The 25,284-nt window shown below is 45.8% G+C and overlaps 1 protein-coding gene across 2 annotated transcripts; it reads right to left on the bottom strand.

Moving 5' to 3' along the window:
- Positions 1-262: 262 nt before the first annotated feature.
- Positions 263-21,017, bottom strand: LOC142575447 (neprilysin-11-like). Of its 2 annotated transcripts, XM_075684826.1 has the most exons (4): positions 20,845-21,017; positions 19,077-19,193; positions 10,866-10,916; positions 263-3,079 (listed from the first exon to the last, which is right to left on the bottom strand). In XM_075684826.1, the coding sequence occupies exons 1-4, from the start codon at positions 20,935-20,937 to the stop codon at positions 1,016-1,018; spliced, it is 2,325 nt and encodes a 774-aa protein (XP_075540941.1). In that variant the 5' UTR covers positions 20,938-21,017; the 3' UTR covers positions 263-1,015. The 2 variants fall into 2 exon arrangements, with proteins under 2 accessions (XP_075540941.1, XP_075540942.1); XM_075684827.1 differs by lacking the exons at positions 19,077-19,193; positions 20,845-21,017 and adding an exon at positions 15,012-15,123.
- Positions 21,018-25,284: the final 4,267 nt, after the last annotated feature.

The following is a 25,284-nucleotide window of genomic DNA, read 5'->3' as shown; positions in this document are numbered from 1 at the left end:
GTGGATTTGTGCCATTAAATAAGGCATCATCATCATCATCATCACCATCATCATCGTCGTCGTCGTCGTCGTCGTCGTCGTCGTCGTCGTCGTCGTCGTGGTCTTAAATGCGAAAGGAAATCAGCTACTCGTGTTACTCGATTCGAGAATAGCCGCGCGTAGCTAGTACACTGTAGCACAGCAAAAGGGATGAGACATCGTAAGCTGAAAGACAGCCTTCGAGTATGACCCTTTGTAGGTGCCACATTCGAAAGTGCCTTTGCGAACATCGAAAACCAAGTTTGAACTGTGTGCCATGGCGATGTTAGACTTTGAAATACATTTGGCGGCAAAGAATGTTAAAATCATTCATGTCAACATCGAAGGCATTTCTGCACTTCGATGAAAAATGGTTCAGAATCCCTTTCAAGAACATCACTGTCCAGCATATTGGCGAGCCTCTAAATTGCGTAACATCATATCACACACAATCCACAGGTGCTGACGACCACTTCTCGGCGCTGGTGCCGCGTTATTTTTAGATGTTTTCACAGGCAGGAAGTGCATAAGGCGCATGCAGGCACTCGAAATCGAGACAGCCTCGTGTGTCGCCTCGTCCGGCGGTCATTCTCGCTGTTCGCTGTTAAAGATGGTATGCGATGCGATCAGTCACTACAGCGCCGACTGCAAATGCACATCAGCTTCCAAAAGCGCCTGGAATTCGTTGCAGCAAAGCTGTAGCTATATGCTAAGTCTGCTAAGCAGGCTGTCGCATTAAGGCAAACACGCGATTTTCCAGTCCATGCTCGACATCAAAGACAGCCTGTATGACACCTACGCTTGGATTCAGAAAAAAAGAAAAGAAAAACTGCGCGCGCGGAGTCATAGGGGAAATATTGAGAACAATATTGCGGGGTGAGCGCAACGTCTGTCAATCGAGACAACTGCCGTAAAAACTACGTTAAAAAAACGAACAATAATAACGCAGCTAAGCAAATAGATAAATGAATAAATATAAACTTGGGTCTTGCAGTTACTAGAAGAATGTACACTTCTTACTCGGGTTCATCGGCGATTCGGAGGGGCACTGGTACGCGTCGGCGAACGCCTGCGTCTGTCGCATCGGTACGTTGCACACCTCCCCGCTGCTGTTTGTCTTGCACGTCATGAGGCAGTAGGTCATGAAGAAGAGCTGGTCGTCTGTGTAGTCTTCAAAGCCGCGCAGGCGCTGCTGGACGTACCTGCCTTTTTTGGCCATAGCCCCGCGGTGCGCCATGAACGACACGGTCAGTCCCAGTGCCATTGGGAACAAGGACGAGAAGCGAACCTCGCGCGGGTCGCGGCCGTTAATCGGCTTCGCTGTCGAACTCTGGCCAGTTCCCCCGCCATGATACTTGCTTCCGGACAACAAGTCGCAGCTGATTCGTTGTGTGTAGGCTGGGGAGTCCCACCACTTCTCATTTTTACCCTGGTCGTTGACGAGGACACCGCGCTTGTCGAACGAGCGCACCATGCACCCGGCGATGAGCGTGCCGAAGCTGCCGTAAATCATGGCCCCGGTGCCGTTCAAGTAGAGTATGGGAGGCTCCATGGCGCCCAGTGCCATGTAGGCGATGTTGTAATAATAGTTGTATCGGCTGGGCGCGCCGGCCCCGAGCTGCTTGGAGTAGACGCTGATAAAGCTGTCGTGGCCGATGACGCGCCGGTAGGCGGCTGCGACCGCGATGTAGTTATTTATGAACGACGCACCGATCTTGGGGAAGTCCCGGTACAGGCCGGCCAAGTTGACTTCGGAGAAGAAGTTCTCCTCTGGCATCGCGTTCAGCGTCAGCTCTTCGATCTTGATGACCGCCCTACTCTTGACGGATGCTTCGATCCAGTAGGCGTCTTCCAGCTGCTGCTTCATCGCGGCTTGAATGCTCTGGTGGAAAAGTTTGAGCTCGCTGCGCACACTGCTGCTGTAGCGCGCGTAAATGTGCTTGGCCGCGACGAGCAGGCCGAAGTGGCTAGTCGTGTATCTGAGGCAGATCCGCTTCCATATCTTGCGGCCCACTTCGGGATCGGGCCCATAGCGCAACTCTGTTTTCCCTGCGACCAACCACAGGGACATTCGAAGGAAAACCAATGAAAAGCCTTCCATGAGCGTCTGCTTCTTTTCCTTGTACTTGTTTAGCAGGGCGTATATATTCTGCAATATCGTGTCGTCTTCGAGAGCCACATGGCTGTCCAGCGTCCACGTGAACTGGGGACTGTGCAGTTTGTTCACGTTGCTGAGCCACTCGTCCGTCCTTTTGGGCATCAGCACCTCGATCTCTCTAAGCGTGAATTGCGTGTCGCTCGTGGCGTCCGGCGGTACTTTGACCGCGGCGTCTATGATGTCCTCCACGGTGATCTTCAGTTCCTGGATGCTTGAGGCAGGCGGTGGTTCGATCCTGAGTAGGGCGCAGTGCTGTCTGACGACTTCGGCAAACGTGGCGGGTGTCCACGTGGGATCCAACCACCTGGTGCTCAATAAGCCGCGCCTAATGTACAGTGTCTGCGGCCTCCGCTTGTATGCGGGCAAGGCGCGCACGCGGAAGAGCAAGTTGATGTTCCAGTTGATAGTGAGGTTTAGCAGTGGCAGCAGTGCTTCGATGGCTGGTTGATTCTTCTCCGGCCACAAGAAACCGATTTGCTCCTTGAAGTTGAAATAGGCTCGCAGATCGTCGGACGTGAAATCGCGTCGCTGGATGCAGCTCTTGAAATAGTCCACTGCTTTGGGCACAATTGTCTTCTCTCTCAAGCCCTCCATTTCGCTAATTGCGCGGTTGGTCGACTCGTCGAAGACTCGAGCAATCATGGACTGCTCTTTCTGTTTTGGCTTCCAGGAGCCGCACGTGAACTTGTAGAAGTCGTCACAGGGGTCGACGTTAGTGTCCATGGCCTCCTTGAGCTCAATGACGTGTCTCAGGCAATCTGGCGTGTCGCAGAACGTTAGCGAGGCATCAGATAGGGCCCATTTGCCGATCGTCAACAGGACTACGCAGATGAAGAGCAGTGCTACCGCAATGCTGGCTATCTTCTTGGCTTTTGAGTGTCGACCACCGGTCGAAGGGTCAGCCTAGAAGAGAAAGAATGAAAAAAACGAAATGCGATCGTATTTTTGCTAGCTAATAAATAAATAAATAAATATATATATATATATATATATATATATATATATATATATATATATATATATATATATATATATATTATAACGTCCTGAAACAGGACAGTAAGTTTTGAATGACGCCATTAGAGGTGTGGGGGTGGGGGGGGGGCGGGTGTAGCCTTTGGATTAATTTCTGCCACCTGATGTTCGTTAATGCGTACGGAATACATGGTAAACGAGCGTTCCGGTATTCCGCCTATATTGGCCCGCGTCCTCTTGCTGAGCCGCAGCGGCAAGTTTGAAAAATGAGCCGCGGGAATGTCAGCACGAGACGCAGTACCGGAGGAGTAGAGTCAGTTTGGTAAAAAAAAACTGTGCTGCTAAAGGGAAATTTTTCAAACGAGGCACTGACACGTTTTCAATAGATCAGAAAACGTGCGTGATAAATAGGCAATGTTGCCGCTAACATGCGAGCCAAATGCCGTATATACTTGTGTAAGATCCGCGTTTTTTTTTTTCACCTGCTACGTTGATGAGGTGCGTCCCTTACATTGGGATGAGACATTGCGAACTTTTTTCTGGCCGTACGTTTCTATGTTTTCTATGTGCCCTTGGGAAGAGAAAGAAGTGCCCAGAATTCACTGGTGCTCTGGGCCTCTCGCTGTTACGCAATTTTTTTTACGTTTGTGCGGCTCTCGCCGTCACACACCATGAACTCCCTCAGCAGGCTGTTTCTAACCGAATATTTTGAAAATATGGCCCTGGGCAAATCAACGAGATCAGGATCAACGCTCGCAAGAACATCCTGACAATAGATGTGAAAAATTCCGCAATACTGGAGAAGTTAAAAGACCATTCTATAGTTAAGCGCAATCACCATCAGCTCCTTTATTACTTACGTGAAGGAGACAACGACTGCAGTGATTTTCGACGTGGGTCTTGAAATCAAGCGTGCGGACTTCAAGAGCCTTTGAGATCATCGGTGCGCATTCTTGAGATTAGCCGCTTGGAGCATTCCTTATGTATCAAGTTAATATTTGATTTTTCGAGATTGCCAGCGTCTGTCAAAGTGGGCTACTTAATACACCGTGTACGAGCATTCGTTTCGAGGCCTGTTCCGAAAATGTCTCAAGATAGGACACGTGAGTGCTGTTTGTAGAAGTAAAGCCACCTGCTCTCGTTGCGGCGGAGATCATAAGACCACTGACAGTGATGCGTCTCCATTTAAATGTCCCAACTGTACTGGCTCTCACGAAGCGACTTCGAAGGAATGCCCGAAGATGAAACAAGTTCTTAGTCTTCGAAAAATGGCAGGAGACGAATCATAGTGTAAAGAGACTTCTCAATCTGTTCGCCAAAGGGACAAACGCTCGCGAAACAAGCATCACGAAGCCATTTCAGAAGAAGTGCATAGCGGGGCACAGGCGCCACGACCACCGCTGCCTTTGCATGCATGGAGGACGGTAACGGCGCCTGCTGCTAATTCAAGGTCGATGAGAGCACGCGCCAAACATTCACTTCCACCGGCTGATACAGACACGGAATGGCCTTTACTGCGCTCTAGGTCCCCGGCCAGGCCAGCGGGCCCTAGTGATCTTCTGCGCCATGAAGCCAAGAATGATAGCGACAATGAAACCGGTGACACTACGGGCAAACAAGGAGATGGACACAATGAGGAGGAGAGCGTACAGAAAATGCTGAAGCACCTGGTAGAGTCAATGCGCGTGATTCTCGCTGCTTTCGAGAATCTGGTTGCTAAAAGTGCCCTGCAGGTGCTCGTCGTGCTAGCGCAGCTTATCGCAGCTCTTTACATCTTATAAAGCTTTTGTTTGGCGCTTGTGCTGATCCCGGAGGGGAGGCCCACACACCAGCTTCGTTCTAGCGCATTAATCTTTAAGTTCACTTAAACTAGTGACTACAGACTAGATACGGAACCTAACAGGGGCTTCACGGTTGAGATTCCTCGAAGTTTATCATCAGAAAGTTGAACTTGCTTTCACCATTACGCATCCCTCTTTCTATGTCATCATCATCCCTGATCACACCTTGGATGGGTGGATGTTATGATCATAACATCCAGCCATCCAAGCTGTGATCCACTGCCCACCAATAGCAAAGGGGACGCTCGAGCGTCCCCTTTCGAACGGGGCGGTGGGTTGCGCCACCAAGCTCTTGTTATATACTGCCTAATGTTCTACCTATGTTGACAAAGAAAAAAAAAGAAAAAAAGAAAGAACCACTATGAACGTCCACAGCTAAATTTTCTGACCTTCTATTGCGAACTTTGCCTTTGTACGTCCCAGTTTTTTGTCGTTTCCTTACTTTTCTTCCACCAGTCTTCCAGTCGCCTGTTACTAATCTGTATTGCGGGCATGTTTACTTTTCCCCTGGTATCACTGAATCCAAGGGCTTCAAGCAGGTCAGTTGTGCCTAAATCGACCGCTGGGCAGATGTCTTCACATTCTAATAAGACATGCTCCATCGTTTCCCTAGCTTTACCGCAGCAAGCACGTGCTTCTTCTTCCTTCTTATATCTCGCTTTATAGGTGCGTGTTCTAAGGCATTCTGATTTCGCTTTGAAAAGCAGTGCGCTTCCCTTTGAGTTAGCATAAATTGTTTATTTCCTGATTTCATTTTTCCTCCTAAGTAGTTACTCATGGCAGGCTTTTTTTTTCCATTGTCACCACCCATGGTGACACTGGTGAACACAGCAGATCATTTCAGCCTCTTTGACTTTCCGTTTGACGTTCATTGTTGTTGTGTTGGACACCCTACAGGCCGCATACTTGCTGGTAAGCTTTCTAGTTCTTTTCCTCCACTGTGAATCAATGTTTTGCTGTACAGATACCTCAACACTCTCGCAGCCCATTTACTTTCTTTCACATTCCTCAGTCATGCTTCATAACCAATTTTACTGTGAGTTCCCGTCACTTAAAGAACTAGTCCAGCCAATATCACCCTGCGCAGCTCCATTTGTAGTCTTCCCGTGAGCACCCAGTGCGAGGCGACCCACTGATCTTTGGTTCCCATCGAGTCGTGATTGTGTTCTTTATTCGAGCAAACAACCGCATTTCCAATAGTAAGCCCTGGAACCATTACACCTTTCCACATACCCAGGAGCACCTCTAATCTATTGTATCCCCATAGCACTGTGTGCTTCATTATGGCTGCATTTCTTTTCCTCTTTGCTGTTATTGTTTTTTCCTCTGTATCCATATATCTATTGCCTTCGGTTATCTTTATACCAAGGTATTTATATTCTCATACCCGAGGTATTTCCTGGCTTTGTATTGCCCCTGTATGTTCATGGTTTTCATTGAATACCATAACACCTGATTTTCTAACCCTAAATTGCAAACCTAAATCCTTGCCTTCTGGTCCACACATATTAGCCAGACGTTCTAAATCATTTTGTCTGTTAGCTAGCAGCACAGTGTCGTCCGCATAAAATAAACCCGGAAGCTGCTGCTCTACTACTGCACCCGCCTGTCTGCATGAGATTAAACCCGATATTTCTTCCTTCTAGCGCCCTCTCCATCCTCAACATGTGGTACATCATAAACAGCAGTGGGGATAAAGGGCACCCCTGCCTCAGTCCCTTGTTGATATCAACTTTCTCCTCGCTCCTCATCCCTTCCCATTCAACGCAAACGGTATTTTCTAGGTAAGTCTCTCTCAAAAGCTGTACACAATCGTCACTTAAGCCTTCCCCTTCCAGAAGATCATACAAGTTGTTGCGGTCTACTTGTCGATCACTCCTCTAATGTCTAAGAAGGCCAGTATAACGGTCTGCTTTCTACCCTTGATATTTCAATACACTGAGGAAAAGCAAATAGGCTATCATCCAAACGTCTACTTATTCTGAAGCCATCCTGAAGTTCTCCCAAAACGCCATTATTCTCTGTTCATGCTTGCAGCTTTAATTTGATTGCCTGCATTCCTAGCGTGTATATTACCCTTGTGATTGGCAACGGTCCCTTCAAGTGAATTCTATCTTTCTCCTCCTTATCTTTATAAATGAAATTCATTCTACTTTGTGGCCAACTGTCTGGTATTCCTCTATCTTTTAAAGTTTTTCCACTGTTTGCCCCTTTATGTCCCCTTTCCCCCTCTCCTGTGCAGAGCAGCAGGCTAAAGCAAGTTAGCTCAGGCCGGCCTCTCTGCCTTTTTATAATAGATTATATATATATATATATATATATATATATATATATATATATATATATATATATATATATATATATATATATATATGAGCCCTTGGTTTCAGTGTGTGAAAAGGAGTGAACGCTTTTGTTTTCATAATGCACATATTTGTTCATGCAAGCACGCCACGTAGCCGGTGCCTGTCACCGCTGCTCAGAGTCGGTTCGTTAGCACACTCATCGATACAATTGCCCTCAATGCCCTCCATCGCCTTAGATTCGGCTGTGACGTCTAAGCTTTTCACAACGATGTCCGAAGACCACAGACGCTATGCGCTCAAAATCCATGAGCGTGAACACAAGCAGCCATCGATCTGCGAATTCGTCATTAAAAACTTTTTTTTATTCAAATTTTGGGCGGCCAAGTTGGAGGTGCGGCACTTAGTTGAATATATACACTTAGTTGAATATATACGAATATATAGTCGAATATATACGCCACCCTCAGTGACATGACGGCAGCCATTCGGCTGTCAACGATCATGACGTAACGCTTCCCACTGGTACCGTCACCGCTGCGTTGCTGCCTTCGCGCAGCTTTCGCTTACGTCAAACTTTAAGGACTAACCGCAACGGATAACCGCAACGGATAAGTTCCGCCGGATCATCGGCGACGGCCTCAAGCAGTGTCTGCCGGCGTCGTCAGCGACTCGTCCGCGACGAGGCAGCTCATGCCAGATCGCACAGCGCCAACGCCAGAAGTGGCTAGCAAAGCATGAAAGCCTGTCGACGTCGCCTGACGCCGGATGACGCCTGGCGGCGCCTATACGCGAGAAAACCAATGGACACTTGATCCTTGTGGTTGAGCCTAAAGTGCAATAGGCACAACATTGGTGACAGCGTCGGTGCCACTGAAACCGCTTACGTTTACGGGTGACATGGCAAAGTTTAAACATTAAGCAATGCTTTCGTTAATGTTAGTTTTTTTACAAAATCGTCGTCGAGAATATTTTCATTGAGAGACATTGCACTCATTTCGGTGTGTTCTCTATTTCGGAAAAGGGAAAAAAAGAGGGAGGGGGAGGTTCCAGGAACTTAGAAGAGTTTTAATTTACCATGTTGCCCTCGTTGTTTGAACAGTTGGCATACCAGCACTTATTGCTGCTCAAATTGGACGCCAATTATCGGAAACTTGTCTTTCATGTACTGCATGAGGCATCGATTATTTCACGCGCATTGTTTTTACAGCGGAGCTGTATATGGCAAGCCGATTCGACCGTCTGTCCGTCGTCTGTACGCTGAGAACTCCTCCGGTGCAACCCCATGCGCATGCGCGAGAAAAAAAAAGAGAAGGATAGCCGCGCGATTAGCTAACATCACCTAGATAGCGCAAAGCCTGTTTACTCTGATCCCGGACGTCACGCTACGTGGCCCGTTGGCACGGCTGGTGTGATGAAAGCAGTGGCGTCAAAATTACTGTTGCTTTCTCAGGAGCATCCCGCTTAGATTCTATGGCATTCTGTCTAGGCAACATGACGTCATGGACCTGAGGGAGAAGGCCTTGTGTTATCTAGGTGGTGTTCGATTAGCTGCGCCAGTAGTGACGTATTTGCACTCCGTCACTGCCGAGCTCGTGCGCAGCAGTTTCTGCCCGGCTTCAAAATGCGTAGGCCACGGGTCGTACGTACTCCTTATGAGCAGGCAGCTTTCGATCAGCAACGCCGCGAGCTGAACAAAGGACAAGCTCGTATATGCCGAGCGGATGCTGCAGCTAGGGCACATAACAGGCTCGTGCAGCCGAGCGCAAGGAGCAGCAGAGTACCGATGATCCGGCAGTCTACCGAGCCGTCGTTTAATGAGCAGTCGGGATTAACCCAGTGATAAACACCGGGGCCGCACGTTTCAGTTTCGCTGGCCAACCATGTGTACGGGGTGCTTGGGCGGTCATTTTGTTTTCTGAGAGATAACTACAATATTTTGACTAAATACAGAAGGTAACTTATCTTTAAAGTGGGTAGTGTAGCATAAATTGGCGACCTGCACCTAAGCAAAACGAGTTCCCGAGAGCTAATCGGACACACCGATTTTACCACTGATTTCACTGTATGGCGCCACTGCCGCAAGGCATATGCTGGTAGTAGCAGTTCATAGCCGGCTAAAGGGAAACTGTCGTAAGAAGCGTGTTGTACTGGTATCACGAGAAACAGAGTGGCAGCTCGAGATCGAAATTTAAGACACCAAAAGGATTCCATTGAAGTTAGGGGTTTGAGAAAAGATGGTGCGGCAGCATCAATTATTTTCAAAGCTAAATACGGGTGCCGGACACCGATTCCATGCCAATGCCTGCAAAATGACTGCAACTTTGCTTCCGTCTTTTCTCGTTCTCCTTTTCTGCGTCATCTGTTCCTAGACACCCTGTATATATATATATATATATATATATATATATATATATATATATATATATATATATATATATATATATATATATATATATATATATATATATGTACAGCGATATTATGTTCGTTGATTGGGGACATTGCGAAACCTATTTGTGTGTTTTTCTTTTGCGTTTGGCGTGCATTTTTACATCTGACTATAGATATATTCAAAATAGGAGTGAGATAGAGCAGATGCACCCCGGCTCTCACTCTTGCAAATGTGCGCAGGAAAATCCGTTCTGTCATTGTCCTCGGCATTCCTCTTGATCCCCTTGATCCCAAGTAGCGCAAGAAAGAGCGAGGACTGGGACTTTCATCACGGTGCTGTGCACGCGCGCTGAACGTGGTGTACTCGATGTATTGTCTGGTATGCGCTGGCTGTGCAGTACCCGTCGTCATCGACATCAGCCTATTTTGTGCCAACTACGCAGGCCGATTACACGTGCCTCGCGTCAGCTATATCCGTCTATGGTGTGTACACCTGGGAATTTCCCAATCACATCGCTCCGCCTTTGCTCTTTGTCGTACGCCGCATATCGGTCAGGCTTATGCTCTTTGTCCCGCGCCTCATATCAGTAAATCACCTCCCGAGCCACTGCCCAAGTCCTATCCACCCTTCCTCACTGGGTCCCCAGGCTACGTGAGGCCACAATCTTACGCAATCGTTTCGAGATGCTGCACACAAATCTTAACTGCAGACTCGATCGCTGACAAAATTAGTGGGATTTAGCTTGTCCGTACCCTACGCCTTACCCTTTACGTAACACCTGGATACCGGTGACGTAGACGTGAACGGCGCCATCTTGTGGCGCAATATTTCACCAGAGTGGACACATTAAGTCAGTATTAGTGCGATGGGCCACCACATTCCGCTTGCGTAAAGCCCCGGAAATGGCGTAATCGTTGACGTACAGTGCTTTCTTATTTATAAATTTCCTTCTGACGAGAGCAGTGGGTCGCACGATAAGGTTTATGACGCGCTGTGATTGCACCGAGTGTCAATAGATGCCGCCACCGGCGTTGTTGCCGCGATCCACATCTCTAGTAACCCAGCATGCGTTCTGTAAGGTGTAATACCTGACTGGACCTGCTGAACCTCTAGCGATTTCCTTGGTTTCCTAAATATTTGGCGTGGTGTCGCTTGATTGGGTGATCACTTCTTACCGCATTTGCTTTCGGATCCGGGAAAGAATCGATCCAGTTCCTACTGCTTCCCTAAAGACAGAAAAAAAGTCATGAACAGCATAAAAATTACGTGAATTAAAAACAAGGCTCTCAACACAACCATGCAAAATATTATAGCTCTCATAGAATCATTAAAATCAGAGCGTCGTTTCGTATGTTTTCGGTACATCTCGAAGGCTGAAAAAACGCATACCTGAAGCAAGAGAAGTACCGTAATTATCTTGTAAACTAATAATCAATATCTCAAAACAAGCATGAAAAAATAACGGTGCTTTCAAAGAATGTGAAACCGTCGTTTCGTATGTTCTTCGCATGTACACCGTTTTTTTGTTTTTTTGAACTCTATTGAAATCTATTATGAGTCAAATAGCAGCTAAACGGCGATTTAAGGAAGTATGAAAAATATGCACAAGTTGGACGTCTACAAGGTATTGCACTTCGATATATTGTGCACATGTCCCCAATTTTCATTTCTTTGTAGTGAAAAAAAAAAACAAAAACAAAAATTCATACACCTTGTAAGATGTATGGATTCATCTTACAAGCATCCGTTTTGATACAGGGCGTCAACCGGTGTCATTAAACACATTTTTTTCCTTTGCCTTTTCCTTTCTTTTTCGCATTTCGGAACCGTGTTTCCCGTTAAAAAGATTAACCATTATTATTGTCATTATCCTCAGTGTAGTTTTTATGTCCGCTGCAAGACGAAGTCTTCTTCCAGCGATCTCCCGTATGTTAGCACCGCTAGAATGCAATAATTGTACAATTTTCTTGTCAACGACAGCGGCAAGCTTCCAGTCAAGATTCACTAATGCCTGCGAACCTATTTTTATTCTTCTGTAGGTTTGCATTTCATGATCAGGGTCCCCTGTGGGTAAGCGCCCTAGATAAACCTACCCTTGCACGGATTGAAGAGGTTGACTGCCAATCACAAATTCTTGTTCTTTCGTCAGGCTATTGAATATTGCCTTTGTGTTCTGCATGTTAATCTTTAACCCTAGTCTTACTCTTTATCGGTTAAGGTCCTCAATTAATTGTTGCAATTCATCCCCAGCGTTGCTGGACAGGACAATGTCATCTGCAAGGCGTAAGTTGCATAAATGAATTTTATTGCAGTAAAGAGTGTCATCTACTACAGAGTATAGAAAGTGTTCTGTTTGGGTTCTCTGCTACTTTTACGCTCCACGTATGAATAGTCGCCACCGGAAGATATTTCTCCTAGCTCCCCGGATTCTCAAATACCGTGCTGTGGCTTTAACAGTTATGAGGGTTGTGAATTATCATAAAATGTCTCTCCAATTATTTTATTCGTGGCTTTCTAACTGGCTTGCTCCTCATCGCACCTTACGAAATGTGCTGTTAATACTTGTGTTGCACGGGTACTTTCGATCGCAAAAGAGCACGACCGGGATCGATATCTTCTATTACGATTGGCTCCTACGTCCAAGTTCGCGCACCTTAGCTAATCGTGGTCGAGAAATTCTATCTTGATCGGGCTGGATTGTTAGCGAGAGTGCCCACTAATGTGACACGAGTTCAAATGTGCAGGGATAAATCAACGCGTCACAAATGTCTTAGCTTCCCAGCTTTACCGCAGCAGACAGCTCCACAGCTAGGCCGTTCGTGCTCTAAAGCACGATAGGTTGCCTACGTCTTGCCTCTAGCTAGGCGCATTGGGTCTGCATTGCTTATATGGTGTGGTCAAGTCATGGGCAGCATTAAAGTCAGTGTACCTTGACTGCGAAGACGACAACTTAGAGGGGAAGTAAAGTAAATCATTTGGAACTAAACTCTTTGTGGACGACTGTTGTCACAGGTGACATACCAAAAAAAAAATTTTTTCTTGCCATGTTTCGGTATAGAGTACGAACGTTCTGACTAAATGTCTTGGGCCAACACCGAACGACAGGCACCAAAAGTCATCGGTTTAAATTAGAACATGAACGTAGGTCAAGGGAGGGGAAGTTTGTCACGTGACTCGCTTTCTTTCGAAAGCACAGTAAGAAGACAGAACGATGCCAGAGTTCCGGTTGCAGTGGAGTTACAGGCGTGGCGCGAAGCAAGTTAACTGTACAGTCACGCGCAAAAGTTTACGGGGCACGGGTTTCACGACAAATGTGGATTTCTGCTCTGTTAAAGTGTAGCGCTTCTAATTTTATGGATCACAGTATAGTTCGCAAGAACTGCTTACGGATCAAAGCTGTTATTTAGAGGCTACGTGCACAGGCTTCGCGGAAATTTGGCTCTTTCGCAAATCCCGCGCCTCGTAATCTTTTGCGGGTGACTGTACAGATATGGTTCACTTATGGCGAGATCTGTCTTTACAATTTAAAAACAAAGACGCAGATGGCTCGCGGTGAAGCCCACTTCCAGTTTCTTGCTTTGTGTTTCCCCCCGTTTGCCGAAAACGTTTCCGCAAAAGATTTTGCTTTTTGATTATGCTTACTCTCGATGTGTTTTGCAGTATTACAAAAAGCATTTGAAGATTTCCGGCTATTCCTCTGTCTCGTCCTTAAATGTATAATGATGATTTGTACTGGCATCCCCTTAGAAACGGGGCGGCAACAAACACGGCAGCCTGCTTGGGGCAATCAGGTTTTACAGGCACCTATAGTACTCTAGGATTTCGCCTGTCTCTGCTTTATACTTCGTCTTCTTATTAAATCCTCCATTTCTGTATTGTAACGTTACCTATATGACTGTAATGACTCTGGTTATAATTTGTGTCTTCGCTGTTTTTTTTTTTCTTATTTCCAGCCAATTCATTAAAAGTCTATTGTTTTTCTCGACTGCCTACCATTAATGCTCCCATGCGTTTTCAATACATGCGCCTCTGGAAGGTGTAAGGAGGAGGTTATTATTATTATTATTATTATTATTATTATTATTATTATTATTATTATTATTATTATTATTATTATTATTATTATTATTATTATTCAAATTCACTTCGAAAGGTGGCGGCGAAAGTAATCACCTAGCCTGCTTGAGTTATCAGGTATGCTATACATGCTTTTCATTCTAATATTAGTTTTCTATACATCTCCTTGATCTATTTTCTCTTCCTGAAATCTTCTCTCTGTACCTTGTGCCGCTACCTATGCCAGTAACTAATCCTGTCCTATTAATCTCTTCCCTGTTTTTACCCCCAAATACTCTGGCGTATCTTCCTTATCTCGACTGCCGACCGGTTGATGTTTCCGTCCGCTTAAAGCGCAAGCGCTTCTGCGAGGAATACATTACTTGCGGGCCTCACTGGATCAACTGCTTCGCATTCACTGGATCAACCCCTTCGCATTCCATTAGGATGTGCTGAGTGGTCTCCCTATTTTTGCTGCAGTATACACATATGCCTCATCTTGTTGCGAACATTTGCTCCTGTATGGTATTGTCCCTAGGCAAACAGCTCAGCTCGAGCCTCAAATAGCAAGGCACTGCCCTTTGTGTTATCGTGCAGATTTTCCCTTCTAATTTCTTTCTTCTCAGTCTTGTAAATCTCCATTGTGTTTTTGCTTCCATTCTTTGCATCTGATTGCTCTCTGTTTCTCCGACATTCATTTTGATGACTCCTGGTACTGGTTGTCTCGTTTTAGAGTTTCAAATAGCCTGTACTTAGTTGGCAACTTTTTTACCTCTTCTTCCATACTGTGTCCACGTTTTTCAAGGATATGTCTCTAGAGTTACCTTAAATGCTGCCAAAAGTAGCTAGCTATACAGTAACTCCAAACGTCTCTACTACATGGCGCCCTCTCGTTGCAACAATATAAGGTAAGGAAGAAAAAAACGAATGTAACATAAGACTGCGTGCAGGCTGCGCAGTCGCTATCTTGTTTGGGCAGTAAATAGCCCGAATCATGTTTCACTTGACACATCGTACTTTATATTTACCGGTTTGATCACAATTAGAACTGGACTATAACCGGTGTCGGCTTTGCTGTCTGTTTAGGCGCCTGTATCTCGTAGTTTCTCGCTACTCTAAGTTTCATGCCCCCGACAAGCGTGGAGCACATGGTCGAGTATGCTCGACGATATTTCCATTTCGTGAGCTTAGAGGAGACCCGACCCTTCACAGATGCCGCGGAGGCATCGCAGACTTCGTTACGGTATTTCATGTGCCTGACTCACCCCTACGGTCCTTGTAGTGGTTCCTACGCCATCCTTCATGTTCGTCGACTTGGTGTCCCTTTCCGTGAGTTCTGCTTTCTGCGCTACTGGCTTTGCAGTGTACGAATATTGGCTTTTCTAATCACAAACAAGAAAAGGAAAAAGAAGGTGACAAAGGACTTAGCATGCTGCCTTTAGTCGTCACGTTTAAGCCGTCAAGTAGCGTAGGATCGGCCAACGACTGCAGCCAAGAAGCGTAAAAAGGCACCATGTGCTTCACTACGGTGACTCTTGTGCTCTGTCATGGATTCTGCCTGTCTGCCTGTCAAGGATTCCAGCTGAAGGTGCATTGACAAAGGTAGTCTCATTGCACGCACGGAACATCATTAAGGAACTAAAAGAAAACTGACAAAAGAATCCTAAACAAACTTTGCACCAAAGCAAACTCTGCTCTATGAGCACTTAATGCATTCATACCAGCCTGATCCTAATGGTATGCGCGCAGTAAGAGGACCTTGCACTGATGCTTTCCACTGTTGACAGCAGCGTCGCAACACACCGCTTAGCGAGCGGAAGAAGCAAAACTGGAGGAACGCGATTCGGGGCCCGTTTTTCGCAAGCCTCTCCCGCGCTATAACAGCAAATTTCATCCAATTCTGATGCTGGACGTATCGGCGAAGGCTGGCATGCCCAATAGCAAAGAGCACTTCGAATGAAAAAGCTTTGCGAATACGGGCCGCGATACGGACCCCAGGTTCGCTATCAGGCTTCGGCACGCTAATCGCGAGGCAACGATCTCGCTCAGACGCCGGCAGCACGAACGTCGCTGTGGTTGCTCTTAAGACTGGGCAAAGCTCAGGGTCTGACCGTCTACTCGGACCGGCTTGTCTCTTGGCTTTTTGGAGGGTCGTTTCATTTGTTCACGATGGCAATTACGCGGACGCCCGAGACGCGTTCGCGCCGCCGCCGTCGTGCTGTCATCGTATTGATGCGCATGCGCGGCCCCGGCCACGGAGCGCTGAAGGCACGGACATAGCCGGGCGTAAAAACGCGGACGCGCGTCACAGTTTCTCTCTCTCTCTCTCTCTCTCTCTCTCTCTCTATATATATATATATATATATATATATATATATATATATATATATATATATATATATATATATATATATATATATATGGCTAATTCCAAGTATAGTAAATAAAAGAGCCTGGAAATGCTTCTGTTGGTTATGTTTATATTTCACAGACGTATACCTATTTATCAATCACACATGGTAAGCCACGGTGGCTCGAAAAGTTTGTTTGGATTTGCATTTATTTCTTGCAACGGTATAAAATATAAAAACCATACAGGGACAAAAAGGCAATAAGTGCCTCGCAGAGGTCCACGATACCGCCCAGTAGCAGTAGTACAGCGCAGATAAAAAATGCACATTTGTTACAAATAATAATAATTAGGCAAAAAGCTGTTCTTGTATACCTACAGCATAGATGTTTCGCTAGTTTAGGTAATAGTATAGTCGAGGTTGGGGATAAAATTGGGGATAGAAGCTAATGGAGAATACCTCAGTAACTTGCGATTCGCTCATGATATTGCCTCAGGCGATCAATTGCAATGCATGCTCACTGACCTGGAGAGGCAATGCTGAAGGGTCGGTCGAAAAATTAATCTGCGGAAAACTAGAGTAATGTTTAACAGTCTCGGAAGAGAACAACAGTTTACAATATATAGGTAGCGAGGCACTGGAAGTGGTAAGGGAATACATCTACTTAGGACAGGTAGTGACTGCAGATCCGGATCAGAAGAATAAGAATGGGCGCGGGTGCGTTTCGCAGGCATTCTCAGATCATGAACAGTAGGTTGCCATTATCCCTCAAGAGAAACGTGTATAACAGCTGTGTCTTACCAGCACTCACATACGGGGCAGGAACCTGGAGCCTTACGAAAAGGGTTATACTTAAATTGAGGACGACGCAACGAGCTATGGAAAGAAGAATGATAGGTATAACCTTAAGGGATAAGAAAAGAGCAGATTTGGTGAGGGAACAAACGCGAGTTAATGACATCTTAGTTGAAATCTAAGAAAAAAGAAATGGTTATGGGCAGGAAATGTAATGAGGAGGGAAGATAACCGATGGTCATTAAGGGTTACGGACTGGATTCCAAGGGAAGGGAAGCGCAGCAGGGGGACGGCAGAAAGTTAGGTGGGCGGATGAGATTAAGAAGTTTTCAGGGACAACATGGCCCAATTAGCACGTGACCGAGGTTTTTGGAAAAGTATGGGAAAGGCCTTTGCCCTGCAGTGGGCGTAACCAGGCTGACGATGATGACGATAATGATGGTGATAGTCGAGGTTGTACACAACGAAGTACGATCTGCATCAATGACTTGCAATATTCACGAGAGAAAATAAGCACAGTAGATGTGGGAGACCTTGGAGAATTACAGCCCTATTTCCAGCTATGCTGTTTCTTTCGAACAGTTGCAATAAAGGTTTAAGTTTCCTGTAATTAAAAATAACGTACAGCGCAAAGGACAAGGACAGCGATAGACGACATACACAGCGCTGTTTTTTTTTTTTCGATGTCGTCTATCGCTGTCCTTGTCCTTTGCGCTGTACGTTATTTTTGATCATGGATTACCAACTAGCCCAAGCAACCACCCTAGTTCCTGTAATCATGTCGCCTGCTTTAAAGAATTGCCCGCATACGACTACCGTTTGAAATCTTGCGAGCATGAAGTATGCTTCAGAGCACTTCTAGTTGGGAATATTTAAAAAGCCTGTAATTCATCAACACACATGCTATTGAGCCGTAACATTTACCTTGGTGTCCTTTCCTCCCTCCCCCCCCCCCCCCGCCTCGATTCAATTTGGAAACATTTCGATTAGTGTCTGTATGATACTCTGGAACACATCAATGAGTAACTTTCTACAAAGGCTGCAATGAACCTATAGATAAACATTTATCCCTCCGTCACGCAGAACATTGCTTCGTAGTTCGAACACACATAAACAGCGTGCCCCGCATAGTTTACCGAGGATATCGGAGAAAAACGACTAAATGCCGTGTATAACGTATAAAAATTGTGAGATAGAGTATTCAGTAACTGTTTTCAGAGCACATAAGCAACCCACAAAGTTAAAATTTTCTGTACACGTCAACAAAACTTGACCCTTATTGCTTCTTCAAAATATTAAATATCTGTTGTTTATATTGCTCCTGCAGGTAAACAAATAATAGTGTACCTCTCATTTGGAAACTGCCTGGAAATAAAATCGACAAAATTCAGAAGTTATACAAGTTCTTGGAAAAAAGTTTAGGTCAGTGTATTATCAATATTGAAATGGCTCTGCACGTTCGACCAAGGTCATTTTCACGAGCATGTGAATCACATTCTTCTGTCAGAAGAATGTCATTTGCGAAGATTACAAACAATGTCATTTAATAAACCAATCAAGCTACATGCTATTGAGCCACAATCCTTTTCGACCGAGTGTAAATTCTGCGGGCAGAATGCATATTTGTAGCATATGGTATGGGCCTGCCAGGCTAATAGTGCCTTAGAATCTATACAACCGCCAACGTGGGAAGGATGGGAGGACGCCCTGTCCAGCTCAACCCTCGAGGACCAGCGAGCCCTATCTCGAGGTTGCTATCTCTACAGTAACTCCATACGTCTATACTATATAGCGCCCTCTCGCTGCAACAATATAAGCTAAGGAAGAAAAAAAAAACAATGAGTGTAACATAAGGCTCTGTGTGCAGGTTGCTCAGCCACTGTCTTGTTTGGGCAGTAAATAGCTCGCATCATATTTCTCTTGACTCATCGTAATTTATTTTCACCGGTTTGATCACAATTAGAACTGGACTATAACCGGTGTCGGCCTTGCTGTCAAGTTAGGCCGCCTGTATCTCGTAGTTTCTCGCTACTCTAAGTTTCATCCCGCCGACAAACGTGGAGCACATCGTCGAGTTATCTCGGCAATATTTCCATTTCGTGAGCTGTAGGGGAGACCCGACCCTTCACAGATACCGCGGAGGGATTACAGACTTGGTTACGGTATTTCATGTGCCTGACTCACCCATGTGGTCCCTGTAGTGATTCCTGCGCCATCCTTCATGGTCGTCGACTTGGTGTCCCTTTCCGTGAGGTCTGCTTTCTTCGCTACCGGCTTCCCACTATACGAATGTCGGCTTTTCTAATCACAAGCAAGAAAAGAAAAAAAAGAAGGTGACAAAGGACTTAGCATGCTGCCTTTAGTCGTCACGTTTAAGCCGTCAAGTAGCGTAGGAGCGGCCAACGACTGCAGTCAAGAAGCGTAAAAGAGCACCATGTGCTTGTTCACGTCAACAAAACTTGACCGTAATTTCTTCAAAATATGAAACATCTGTTTAATTTTGCTCCTGCAGGGAAACAAATAATAGTGTACCTCTCATTTGGAAACTGCCTGGAAATAAAATCGACAAAATTCAGAAGTGATACAAGTTCTTGGATAAAAATTTAAGTCAGTGTATTATCAATGTTGAAATGGCTCTGCACGTTCGACCAAGGTCATTTTCACGAGCATGTAAATGACATTCTTCGGTCAGAAGAATGTCATTTACGAAGATTACAAACCATGTCCTTTAATAACGCAGTCAAGCTACATGCTATCGAGCCACAATCCTTTTCGGCCGAGTGTAAATTCTGCGGGCAGAAAGCAGATTTGCACCATATGGTACGGGCCTGCCAGGCTAATAGTGCCTTAGAAACTATACAGCAGTCAACGTGGGAAGGATGGGAGGACGCCCTGTCCAGCTCGACCCTCGAGGACCAGCGAGCCCTCGTCGAAAGAGCTAGGGTGGTGGCCTTAGCCAACGGAATTTCGGGACAATAATCCGACCGCCCTTCTCTTAAGTCCCCTCCCCTTTTCCTTTAAATAAAACGTTTTCATCATCATCACGAGCATGTCTACGATAAGTCGTGATTACACAGTGAAATGGAATAGTTATACCTGGTAGAGGTTTGATTAGATTTGTGATGGCGATATCTCTGGACGGAGGCTAAATAGTTCCAGTATTTGATAATGCAACGATTTCATGCCGTTACTAAGACACACCAGTAGCTGGGAGCGGCCGACTACAATAATTTATCCGGACCTCCTGCTCGCCCGCAGGTATATTAAAGCAATCTGATTGTGTTATCAGATGCGGATATAGCGGTCCCAAAAGAATTGGGTATGATGCAAGTAGCCCAAGCTGACGCAAGGTTAGCGCCCTACCTTCTCTGCAGCGAGAACGTGCATGTCGAACCCCGCGCGTCATCTGCTATAGCGCGTCCCGAGGAGGCACAAAATACGATGCTCGCTGCCGAAGGGCAGGCGATGCGTAGCAAAGAAAATCAGTACTTACGGAGCCACTCTGTTAAGTAAGAAGAAAAAAGAAAGCTTCAGCTGTAATCTGGTTGGACTTTCCAGCGTGCATGCAGCCAGAAGTGCCCGCTTTCAGATGTGCCGGGGGGAGGGGGGAGGGAGGGGGACAAATAGCATGCTTTGCCCGCTCACTCCTAACAGTGGGAGAGCAAGTGCCCCCCCCCCCCCCCGGTAAGTACGCCTAGAAGGGGTACCACTATAGACAAAAAAAAAAAGCAAATAAGCGGCTTTCGCCTCTGTAGATCTAAGTCACCACTAATCAACAGAATTATTTACTCGGCGGTGCCGACGGCTTTACATACAGTGCGGTACGCAACGAACTTTAGGCAGGGCGTTTAGTATAAAATAGGCGAAAGCATGTAAACGAAGAGGGCGAAGGAGTCTTCAGGAAATGTAGCTAGGTTATTTTTCCCAAGCACAAGCACTGCCCGTCGCTTACTCGTTTTGATGAAGCCGAGCTGGACGAGACGGAAGGTTTGCGGGTATCCGGGCGTTTCCGCTTCGATGCACCGTATGCAGACTTGGCATGCATGGCGGACAACGCGGCGTAGTAGATGGCAGGTGCAGAAGCGACGGGGCTGGTTCCTAGAGTCGACGTGTGCTTTCTCGGTGACGAGCGATGAGACAGCAGGTGGGCTCGTGAACCCGATTGGCTCGTGATGTCGCGCGCTTCGTCTACTTCGCCGTTCGTCAGCAGCACCCGCGCGACAGGAAGCCCTGCTAATACTATTTGCGCTAGTTCGTGGATTCTGTTGCCTGAAACGACTTTTGCGTCATATAGGTCCCATAATCTGTAGATCACGAAAAAATAAAATAAATGTGTGGTGTGCTTAGTCGCTGATGAATTGGAATGCTTCCGCACTCTTGTTGAAAATAATGTTTATTTGCCCGTGTCATCTTGTTTTAAGCCTCTTGTGAGCCGCATGACTAACGATGTGAAAAACACATAAAACGCGCGTGCAAGAAAAAGAAACTCAAAAGTGCACGCGTACCAAAATCTGGGTTGCAACACCCGTCATTCGCCGAATGCCTGCAAGGAGCCGCTACAATAAAGTGCCTTGGCGAAGAAGCGCTCCAGACGCGTTGGGATTCAAAGCGTATCGAAGTAATAACTGGCCAGTATAGTGGAGATACGCAAGAGACGTTTAGAGGATTCGATTAGATTCTCGATTATATTTATATGGCGGCTCAGATTGATAGCTTGGAAGGCATACGATACCGATTAATTCATTTCTCTTCTATATGGGCTTAGGAGTTATGAGTTAGCATAGCTATGGGAGCATTTACTATATCTTTAATTGCCTGTGTCACATAAGTTAATATCAAAATGTATGGTGCCTTTCCTTTGCAATACGTGCTACCGTATGAGCCACTTATAACGTTCATTCTTTTATCATGTACATATTGTTGTCCTTATACAGACTTTCTCTCATTTAAATTTTTTTTTCATAAGGATGCAGTACCTAATTTGGAAAAAAACAGCCTTATACATATATCAGTCTTTTTGGTGGACCCAAAATCTCTTTGACGTCAAGTCAATGATGAACGAGTCAAAAGGCTGTGCGCGCCCTGGAACTTGTGCAGTACAATTGAACGCGTTCTTGTATTGATATGAGGGATTATTTTATTACTTTACTGGTAATGTTCTACGCCAACCTTTGCTACATGACCTGGTGCCTAGCTAACGGTGTGCATGCGCATGACTTTTTTTTTTTTTCGCAACCTCGTGCTTTGGTGTGACAGTACACACTCCAACGCTTGCTTCTTTTAAACTTTTCTGATGTCCATCGGCATTTCGGTTTCATTGACCGGAAAAGTTAAGTGTATGCCAAGTTTAATTGGCTCTTTCTTCCTCATTGAAGCGGCGCAACCCGCTCTGGGTGATTGGCCATGAATGTGGCGGTATGAAGGTTCAACAATTTATTTTTTTCACATAGTGGAAAATGAGTTGAAACGGAGTTACTGGCGGATAATATCGTACACTAAATATTTATTAAAGATAGGAAGTGAGTGAAAACTAGATGATGGAGTCACACAGTGAGAATACAGTAAAACCTCGCTATAACGAAGTTGCAGCTGCAGCCAAATTACTTCGTAATACACATTTATAGCATTTACAGTAATATGAGCCTCTATGGAAAATTCAAGGGAAATTTCACTTGCTTCGTAATATCTATTATTTCGTTATAACGAGGTAGTTCAACTATACGAATAAAAGAATAGAGCGCAATTTCTGTCGCGTTCAGTACATCGAAGATGGCGCGACAATCTGCGGCTAACACCTGGAGTGGTAGCACAAAAAGAAAAGTACCAAAGGAAGAGCGAATTTCACACCACGCTTTTGAAATGGTGCTTCGCAAATTGAAGCGGCGACATTGTAAAAAGAACTGTCCTAGATATTCAGTCGCATTGCAGAAACGACATAAACGGAGGCGGGGGAGGGGGCAGGTCAGAACTGTGTGAAAAAAGTGGGACTGGGCTAACGTAGACGAGCTTGTAAGAGCCATTGAAACTTTCTTGTAGTGCAACATTTATTGTTCCAATGACAGTTTCAAAGCGGAAAGTCGGAAGAGGACAATGCAGATTTATTAAATATATTGGAAATAAGAGGTTTCAAGGTAGTTTTTTTTTTTTTGATAGACTTCGTTTTTCTACATCGCTTTGCCACTTAAGTACCCGATCTATGAAAGCGTTGAACACATTTTTATTAGCTTGCTTTCGTCTCTTAATCTGGAGCTTGTCTGTTTCCACGAGGCTATCCGAATTTTCAATTTAAATTTCATTTCCGTCAATGATAGAGGAAGGCTCGAACAAAAAGTGCAAAATTTTCCACGGGACAGAGAATCGGGCCCTCTGCGCAAGGCAAAGGGCAAGTAAACCGATGTCAGATTTCAACCGCAGTAAAGAAGTGAAATTGAGTCTATTTGCTCATGCACTACGCCATTACAGTGCATATATTAAAAGCGTACTTGAAAAGTAGAAAAACAAAACATAGATACGCACGGTACATAAATGCACGCAAAACATCAATTACAGAAATTGATAAACACAGCACTCATACTAAGAGCATTACAGCAACATATGTGTAGCATTACTACAAAACAAAAGATATATGTATAAAAATTCACAAAAATAGCTAAAGTCTAAATAAAACGATTTTCTCGCACCATTACAAACAAATTACGTGAGCCGGACTTTTTGAGGTTAGTGATGTCAACGCCTTGTTGACGAAATAAATTCAGCAATACTGGAAGTGTAAGCGTATCTTCAGTGCCTTCTTCCAGAATATATAAGCGAAGCAATATCTTGCCTTCGCATTGAACTTTGGCACCCATGTGCCAAAGTGTGGCCGTTCCTCGAAGGCATTCAGTCCTGATACAAGTTCTTTTCTCCTGTATTCAGCTACTTATTTTGGAGTATTTAATGCATTTACTATTTGGATTTTTTTAATTCCGCGCACCTACATTGGGTTATCGTTTTGGTTCCAAGCTTATACGTCAGCTTATACTCGTCATCTAGGCAATTTTGTTTGCACATGGCATTCCCTGAACGTCGCATTCACGAACATATGCATATGTTTCGATCGTTTTATACTAAACATCACTCCTTATTGTGGTGCGTTATAGAAAAAAAAAGACGTTAATGGTATACGTTAAAAAAAATACACCATTCTTTTCTTTGTTGGTATGCCTAGTGTTGTAATCGCGCCGCTGGCACGAGTTGTTGGGAACTCGGCGCTGACGCCCGTTGTTGCACCTGGGTCGCAAGCCCCAAGGGTAGCGTTGGCCTGGCGGCCTGGGGTACAACTGGAAGCATCCGAAGGTCCCGGCAAAGCATGAGTCGACTGGTAACAACAAAACAACTTGTTTATTCTAACATCGCAAAGAGTTGGCGGTCAGGTCGACCGAAGTAGAGAGACGGGAGAGCACGTTACTCAACAGAAGAAATCGGAGCCCTCTTTGGCGTCCGGGGGCAGCTGCTTTTATACTCTCGCAGTTGAGGGCAAGAAGGAACCCCTCTATAGACGAGCACGTGACTGTGCCGCTCGGGCACAATGGGATAAGGTGGCGCAGCCGTCGTGTCGGCGCCGCTGGGGCACAATGGGAGGAGAAGGTGGCTCACGTCGTGTCGGCGCCTGTCAGACCCCCTCGCTTCGCAGTTGTTGGGAGCTCCTCTCCCCGGCTGCCGCGCTTCGACAAGCGTGGGCACCAATATGCACATACACTCACACACGCACATGAAGACACGTGGCATTGGAACATGCCTGGACGCGCTTGGCAGGGAGGCGTAGCGGCGGCGCCGAACGGGCCAAAATGTCTGCCGCTTTGAACGAAGCCCTGGCGTCTGTTGCATCCTCGCCGGCTTTACCGCGCGTCTTAGGCGAAACGTAACAGACCGCCCCGCCGGGGGAAGGAGATCCCGATGGTCAGGGGACTGCATCCGCTGTCCGGAGGGATGTCGCTTGATGATGCTCATAACCGAAGTCGGGCGTCCCTCGACGTTTCTTGAGCGCAGCGCACAGAGAAGGCCTCGTTCTCTCGTTCAGGTTCGCACGGGACACTGCAAAGTGACTTCGGGAGAGTTCACATTTTTGTTCTCGTTCCCGGCAAGCGTTAGAACTACGCTGAAACTCAACCGCTCAGTCAGCAAGCACGGCACAACCCTCACTAAGCCCTGCCAGGCTCTTTCCCCTTTTATACCACTGCCTAGTTCCTTACAGTAGTCTAGCAGCACTCAGAACGCGTCCACAAATTGGAAAATTGCACTAGAAAGCATGTCATCACTTTGAAACACTAAACAAAAGCAATATGTTAAAAATCCTGCCTCAGGAAGAAAAACATCAGTAACCAACAATTTTGAGGCTGATTCCTACGTTAGG

Source organism: Dermacentor variabilis, chromosome 3 (genome assembly GCF_050947875.1).
Source record: "Dermacentor variabilis isolate Ectoservices chromosome 3, ASM5094787v1, whole genome shotgun sequence".
Taxonomy (NCBI): Eukaryota; Metazoa; Arthropoda; class Arachnida; order Ixodida; family Ixodidae; genus Dermacentor; species Dermacentor variabilis.
This window is presented reverse-complemented; position numbering and strand designations above follow the sequence as displayed.

Bases quoted from the DNA above. Each gene is read 5' to 3' on its own strand.
- LOC142575447 (XM_075684826.1), bottom strand. From the start codon at position 20,937: ATGCATGCCAAGTCTGCATACGGTGCATCGAAGCGGAAACGCCCGGAT. The intron at 19,194-20,844 runs GTAAGCGACGGG...GCTTGTGATTAG, and splicing joins GCTCGGCTTCATCAAAACGA to AAAAGCCGACATTCGTATAG. The intron at 3,080-10,865 runs GTAAGAAGTGAT...TTTCTCTTCTAG, and splicing joins CGGATCCGAAAGCAAATGCG to GCTGACCCTTCGACCGGTGG.